Raw genomic sequence first — 7,536 nt, forward strand, 5'->3', positions numbered from 1 at the left:
CAATATTAATCAGTTAAAACAAGAAAAGATTTTAGATAATAGTTATGGACCAAGAGAAGAAAATAATATTTTAATGTTGGGTAATAGTACACTTAAAATTAAAAAAAATGAAATGGAATTAGGAAGCGGAAAATTATGGACTCTATCACCTGGTTTATACTCTTTAATTTTTCATAACAATCCTAAGGATTATACTAAGAATGATTTAAATTCATATAGAAACATTTTAATTGAAACAAGTGCTCACAAAAGAAACTACCAACCAGATGGTCAAATAAAAGGAAATCGTTCTAAAAAATATTCTTCAATTATTAAACCATTAATATCGTCGTCTTCAGTAAATAAAGAATATACTGGTTCTGGGTATATGAGACTACAAAAATTACCACCAAATTATGTATATTGGGATAATGTGAATGAACTTGTTGAAAGATTACAACTCTTAATGGCATCAAGAGCTGCTGGTAATAATAACCATACTAATGAAATTCTTTCAATAATAGAAGAATTGCGTGAAGCAAAAATAATATATTAATAAAAGGGAAAACATTTTCTCATTTGGTTTAATAGTAAAATGTCTATTGACAAGTTTGGTCACTTTTCAAATGATAGAGATTTTTCCTCACTTTTCAAAAGGGAAGTTGAGAGTCTTACAGGTTTAAATCTAGATACTGATGGTCACATAAATGTTCAGAAAAAAAGAATTAAAAACTCTTCAAAACCAATAAATGGTAATGATTTGGCTATTAAATTTTATGTAGATGAGAAAATTAACGAAGCGAAATCACAACAAATCGAAACTATAACTAAATCATTTCATCAACGAAATAAAAGAGTATCAGAGTTGGAAAGTAAAGTAATAAAAATGGTAACTCAAATGGAGAATATACATAATAGATTAAAAGAGCTTCTTGATAAATTGGAAAATCTTAACAATTTCATAAATCAAAATTTACGGAAAAAACCCGCACCAATCACTCGTTCTGATCAGATACAAATAGATGGAACGATACTTCGAGGTAGTCCATTTTCACATCGTAAAAACGAAGAAGAAGAGGTCTTAACAATTAATGTGGATCATACATAAATATACCGTTCTTTCATTTTTTATTTTATAATTAAAATGTCAGTTGATAAGTTTGGTTGTTTTTTAAATGAGAAAGAGTACTCAAGAGATATAACAAAAGGTGTAGAAAAATTTCAAAGTATACTCAATGATTATGATGGACATTTAAATATTCAGAGGAAACGATTTAAAAATTCCCTACCCCCCATTCATGAAAATGATATTGCAACAAAATTTTATGTAGATGATGAAATAAGTAAACTAGTACAGAATACATCTAGTGAAATTTCTAAACAACCACAAAAACAAGAAATCTTTAGATTAAGACCTCGAATCAATAATATTGAGGGAAAAGTGAGTGAAATTTCTAAAAAATTGGACTATCTTTTGAAAACTATTAATAAGATAGTAGAGGATATAAATGAAATAGAAAGTAACATTTTCAATTATATCATTGCACCGACTGCAGTTTTAAAAAGTGAAACTGAATCTTTAGAGAAGAAACCATTTGTACCAAATCAAATAAAGTCATGAGTAAACGAGATATTGTAAATGAGTTACATCGACCATCATTCAAGAATTTTCCAAGACGTAGAGTTATAGTAAAGGGTATTAATGATTTATGGCAGGCTGATTTAGTTGAAATGGGGGCATATGCATCATCGAATAAAGGCTTTAGGTATCTATTAACAGTAATAGATACCTTTTCTAAATATGGATGGGGTGAAGCAATAAAATCAAAAAATGCAGAAGAAGTTACAAGAGCAATGGAAAAAATAATAAAATCTGGTCGTGGAGTACCAAAGAATTTACAAACAGATAATGGAAATGAATTCTATAATAAACAATTTAGAGAATTAATGAAACGATATGAAATTAATCATTACTCAACATTTAGTACTCTTAAAGCATCTATTGTGGAACGTTTTAATAGAACAATAAAAGAACTTATGTGGCGTGAGTTCAGTTTTAATGGAAAATATACATGGCTTGAAATATACAAAGAATTGATTAATAATTATAACAATAGGAAGCATAGAACAATTAAAATGAAACCCATTGATGTTAATGCTAAAAATGAAAAACAGATTTTGATGAGATCATACAATCATCTAAAAATATTCATAAATGGAGAGTTTAAAGAGGGGGATCATGTACGAATAAGTAAATATAAGCATGTCTTTGAAAAAGGTTATACTCCAAACTGGACAACGGAAATTTTTCGAATTCGGAAAGTACAAAATACATCACCCACCACATATTTACTTGAAGACTTGAAGGGTGATCCAATTCAAGGGGGCTTCTATAAACAAGAAATTAAAAAAACAAAATTCCCTAATACTTATCTTGTTGAAAAGATTCTGAAACAAAAAGGTGATTATGTGCTTGTGCGTTGGCTAGGCTTTTCAAAATCGGAAGATAGTTGGATTCACAAAAAAGAAATTCTATAAAATCAAGAAAATGCGAAGAAAAATTAAATTCCACAGATTGACGTCAATGCCTCAAATCAAATTATGTTTCTTCACACGCACAATTCCTATTTATAAAGTGTGAAGAAACATGTGAAGATAAGAATTCGAATGGAATTGATTATGTGCTTGTGCGTTGGTTAGGCATTTCACACATTGACGTCAATGACTCAAATCAAATTATGTTTCTTCACACACACACACACACACACACACACAATTCCTATTTATAAAGTGTGAAGAGACATGTAAAGATAAGAATTCGAATGGAATTGATTATGTGTTTGTGAGTTGAGTAGGTTAAGAGAGCGTGCGTGTACAGATAAGAATTCGAATGGAATTGATTATGTGCTTGTGAGTTGAGTAGGTTAAGAGAGCGTGTGTGTGTGTGCAGATAAGAATTTTGTATGGAACTTAAACTCTAAAGAATCTAAAACAAATAAAAAAAAAATGATTGTATAGTTACGCACTGTCTAGACTTTTCCAAAATTAGCTGATAGTTGGATTCACAAAAACAACAACTTGAGGCATACAATCAATTAAAATGTACGCATTGACGTCAATGCGTGAAATAGACTCATGTATATATTTATGTATATACATATACAAATCTAGATGTTATAAAGGGGGGGAAGCATTTTAAAAAGTTTTCAGTTTCCGTCTATTCGTTCCCGCAAATCAATTTCGGATCGTTTACTCGTTTGCGCAAGTCAATTTCGGATCGTTTATTCGTTTGCGTGTGCATTTATCAAAAAACTTAAAATGTCGTTCTTGATAATATTTTTTTTAATATCATTAATGAATCCGGTTGTGAAAATGTTGCCGGTGCCTAGTGAAATGTTAATCATTGAGAAACCCTCTATCTCAAATAACTCAATTGGAGTATTTATAAATATGCCGAAATTAAATAAAATCATAAAAATTGACTTAAAATTCGAGATCTTGGAAGATAGCCATATTTTTATAGATCTTATGAAGAATAGTACTAATGACAGTGAAAAAAATTTAAAAAGTGAAGTGGACATGAAAATAATTAATGCTAATAATAGTATTAATACAACTGTGCTTGAAGAAAAAATAAAAACAACAACAACAATTACACCTACAACATCAACATCAACATCAAACCCACCTACTTTGATAAGTAATAAGGAGGAGGAGGAGGAGGAGGAGGAGGAAGAAGAAGAATCAAGTACCCCAACATCTACAACAACAACCACATCTGCAACTACAACTACATCTGCAACTACAACAACATCTGCAACAACAACAACAAACTCACTCAATCATTTTGATATTACTAAAGATACAAATTTTGAGAAAATAGAAAATAAAAGCGTAGGAGCTGAAAAATCACAAGGAATTGGTATTGGTATCGATGATAGTGAGTCAGAATTTCAAAACGTAAGTGAAGCACCTAAAATAACTAACACAACTCAAGAAATAGGGATTGGTATCAATGATAGTGAGTCAGAATTCGAAAGTATAGGACGAGTTCCAATAAAAAGAAATATCACACATAAATTAAAAAACACTGTAAACATGCATAACACTGAAATAGAATTTACAAAGAGAGGAATAATAGAGAATTTTAAAAAGCAATTAATTGAGAATGAAAGGAAAATAGGGGGGCATCTGGATTTAGGAAGAAGGGGGTTAAATAGATTCTTCACCGTAAAATATAAAAGTGCTACGGTAGGTGTTAAATGTCACTACAATAATATATATAGAAGATTGAATTTTAAACGTAGTGTAAATAAATCTAAACGTAGGAATTCAAAACATATAACTACTCCCCACCACCACCACCACCACCACCACCAGCAACGAAAATCTAAACGAAATATTAGTCCTCCCCTAGCAACATTAAGAATAAATTGCTTTGAATTTGCTGAAGTTCTAACACATGCACTAATACATGCAGAGAGACAGAAAGATAGGAAAGTATATGAAAGAATTTCGAAAGATGCTGATATTATTTCTATGCAAGAGAGTAAAAGGGAAGAGATTGGAGATGTAGAACCAGGATATCTTGGAGATGACCCACAAATAAATGAAATAGGTATTGAAACAGCAGAAAAAATTAATGCAATATATTTGAGAAAGAGAAATATAGAATCTCAAATGCTAACTGAGTATTTAAATAAAAAAGAAAGTGAGATTAGTACAGATACAATTCTAATTAATGACATTAATGACTTCAAAATAACTAATAGTGATACTATAATCTGATTGAGTAGGGAAATATGTTTGTTTTTGCAGAATTTAAATAAAGAAGTTGCTAATACTATTTCGAGTGGAGTACAAAAAGGTGAGTTGAATAATAAATATACATATATAAAATAATATTTATACTTATAATATTTATATTTTCAGAATTTCAAAACTTTAACAAAAAAGAGGTTAATAATACTATTTCGAGTGGAGTACTAAAAGGTGAGTTGATTAATAAATATACATATATAAAATAATATTTATACTAATAATATTTATATTTTCAGAATTTCAAAACTTTAACAAAAAAGAGGTTAATAATACTATTTCGAGTGGAGTACTAAAAGGTGAGTTGATTAATAAATATACATATATAAAATAATATTTATACTAATAATATTTATATTTTCAGAATTTCAAAACTTCAACAAAAAAGAGGTTAAAGACGACGCTCTGGGTTCATATGATGAAGATGACGATGATGATGATGATGATGACCATGATGTGAATATTTTCGATGAGGATAATCCAGAGCCATGTATTACAAGATCACCTAGTGAGGAGGAATCTATTCTTGTCGAAGGTGGAATAAGTAACTACATACAAACTATTCCTTTAAATTTAGATAAGGATAATGATGAATATATAAAATCAATTCCTTTAAGTAATGATGATAATAAAATCTATATATTAGAGGGTGGTATAAATAGTTATGTACAAACTATACCACTAAATATAGAAGAAAGTAAGCAAATTGAATGTAATTCGAAGAAAACATTTTAATTGTTCTTTAAAATAAAAAATTTATAATATTGTTTTTGGAAATTTTAACATTAACCTCTAATAAGCTATGTTTGTTCTTTAAATTTAAAAAAAAAAACAAAAAAAAATATTTTATAATATTGTTCTGAGAAATTTTAACATTAACCTCTTAATAAAGCCATGTTTATTCTTTTAAAAATAAAAATTTTATAATGCTGTTTTGATTTGTAATATTTGGTTTATACATTACCTTTAATTAACATATAAATAAAAAGCGATGTTTATTCTTTTAAAAATAAAAATTTTATAATGCTGTTTTGATTTGTAATATATGGTTTATACATTACCTTTAATTAACCTTTAAATAAAAAGTGATGTTGCTAGATTATTATTATTATTATAGATTTCATTTATTTTTATTATAGATTACATTTATTCTTTTTCACAATCCAGTAAATTTATTTCTAATTCTGTATAAAACATTTCAAATGTACAATCATCAATATTTTTCTTTAATTTTTCTATTTCAATGTCTTGATTATTATTTCTATTAGAACAATTCTCTATTTCTTTTATTCTTTGCTCGAAAACATAAATATTTGCATTTATTTCATCAAGTTTATTTTCTAATTTTTTTTCTTCTATTTTATAATGTCCATATTGTAATGTATTAATTTTATCGTTTTGTATAACGAGCTTTGTATCTTTGTGACTGAGAACAACTTTTTTACATTTAACTGTTGATAAAAGATGATTTTTAGATCTAATCATTGACATAGATCCGACCACTTCCTCTTCTGAAAACAAACATTTTTTAAAACTATTAAAAGTTAATTGATCAATAGCACTTCTTTTAACCCCCTTTGATTTTTTCACTGTTTTTTCAGAGATGTCATTAATATTAGATGACCTAAAGGCATACATTTTCGATCTTAAACCAACAAATTCAGTCATCGGTCTTCCATTGAGTTCATCTTTAAAAAATCCCAACCTCTTTTTATTAGCTTTAGGAAAATTATAGAGATTTAATAATTCATCAGAATAATCTGATGTATCAAACTTCATCTCAATATCATTTTGAATATCTTTATAAAAATCATCAGTATTAATTGTGTATATAAAAGAATCTGTATCCATATAATTTAATTGCACATTTTCATTGTATTTGGGTTTTATATAATTATAATGAAAATCATACATTTTCCATTTTGATAAATCTAATACAACAAAACCCAAATATACAGGTTTATTGTATAACACATTTAACCTTTTCATTTGAAAAGCAAAGAAGTTTTCTGAAAACTGTTTTACGCTATGGAAGTTGGACTTTGAAATAAGAGATCTAGCACAATGTCTTTTAGGTCCAGCAGAGTCTAATGGTGAAGCACTTTCCCATTCTGTAATTAACTTTACATCCACTCTTTTATCAACATTTTCCATGGTTTTTCCATAGACAGCATTATTTAAAAGTTTAAAAAAATCTTTTTCAAATGCATTTTTTGCATTAGTTCTATGAAATGTATTCAAGTCAATGTATGCTTTTAACCAAGGCTTCTGCAAGAAACGGAGACCTCTATGGATTTTTTTTAGAATTAAACCATTTTCTATACACTGTTGAAGATTTTTATAATGAATAATATATTTTTCTTTATCCCTTAAATCAGCAATTAATTTTTTAATTTTATCTCTGTTTGTTGGTAATTGATTATTGCAACAAAATGGAAGATCATTGTGTTTGTTATGTAATTTATAAGGATATTTTAAATCCACCTCAAAAATGTATCCATATTCACTATCATCTCCAATCTCTGAAATATTAATACTATCAAGTGATTCCCTTGAAAGCCATTCAAAACCTCCATATGGTAAAGATTGTGACATAGCCCAACCATATAAATTATTTGCATCCAAATAAACTAAATATGATGATTTTTGAGTACTATCAAAATTATCAACATATTTATTATTTGCTTTAGCATATCTACATGTACATTGTACTAAACCACCTCGAATACCACTTTGAAT

General features: G+C 27.9%; 1 protein-coding gene across 4 annotated transcripts; it reads left to right on the top strand.

Annotated features, from left to right (window-relative positions):
• The first annotated feature begins 3,175 nt into the window (after nt 1-3,175).
• Nucleotides 3,176-5,580, top strand: LOC138911800 (homeobox protein 10-like). 4 transcript variants are annotated; one of them, XM_070212847.1, is made up of 5 exons: nt 3,176-3,939; nt 4,798-4,846; nt 4,912-4,971; nt 5,037-5,096; nt 5,162-5,580. In XM_070212847.1, the coding sequence occupies exons 1-5, from the start codon at nt 3,298-3,300 to the stop codon at nt 5,530-5,532; spliced, it is 1,182 nt and encodes a 393-aa protein (XP_070068948.1). In that variant the 5' UTR covers nt 3,176-3,297; the 3' UTR covers nt 5,533-5,580. The 4 variants fall into 4 exon arrangements, with proteins under 4 accessions (XP_070068948.1, XP_070068949.1, XP_044248575.1 ...); XM_044392640.2 differs by having other exon boundaries at nt 3,781-3,939; nt 4,776-4,846; XM_070212848.1 differs by lacking the exon at nt 4,912-4,971.
• The last annotated feature ends 1,956 nt before the right edge of the window (nt 5,581-7,536 follow it).

This window comes from Drosophila takahashii, chromosome 2R (genome assembly GCF_030179915.1).
Source record: "Drosophila takahashii strain IR98-3 E-12201 chromosome 2R, DtakHiC1v2, whole genome shotgun sequence".
Lineage (NCBI taxonomy): Eukaryota > Metazoa > Arthropoda > Insecta > Diptera > Drosophilidae > Drosophila > Drosophila takahashii.

Bases quoted from the DNA above. Each gene is read 5' to 3' on its own strand.
- LOC138911800 (XM_070212847.1), top strand. From the start codon at position 3,298: ATGTCGTTCTTGATAATATTTTTTTTAATATCATTAATGAATCCGGTT. The intron at 3,940-4,797 runs GTAAGTGAAGCA...TTGTTTTTGCAG, and splicing joins GTGAGTCAGAATTTCAAAAC to AATTTAAATAAAGAAGTTGC. The intron at 5,097-5,161 runs GTGAGTTGATTA...TTATATTTTCAG, and splicing joins TTCGAGTGGAGTACTAAAAG to AATTTCAAAACTTCAACAAA.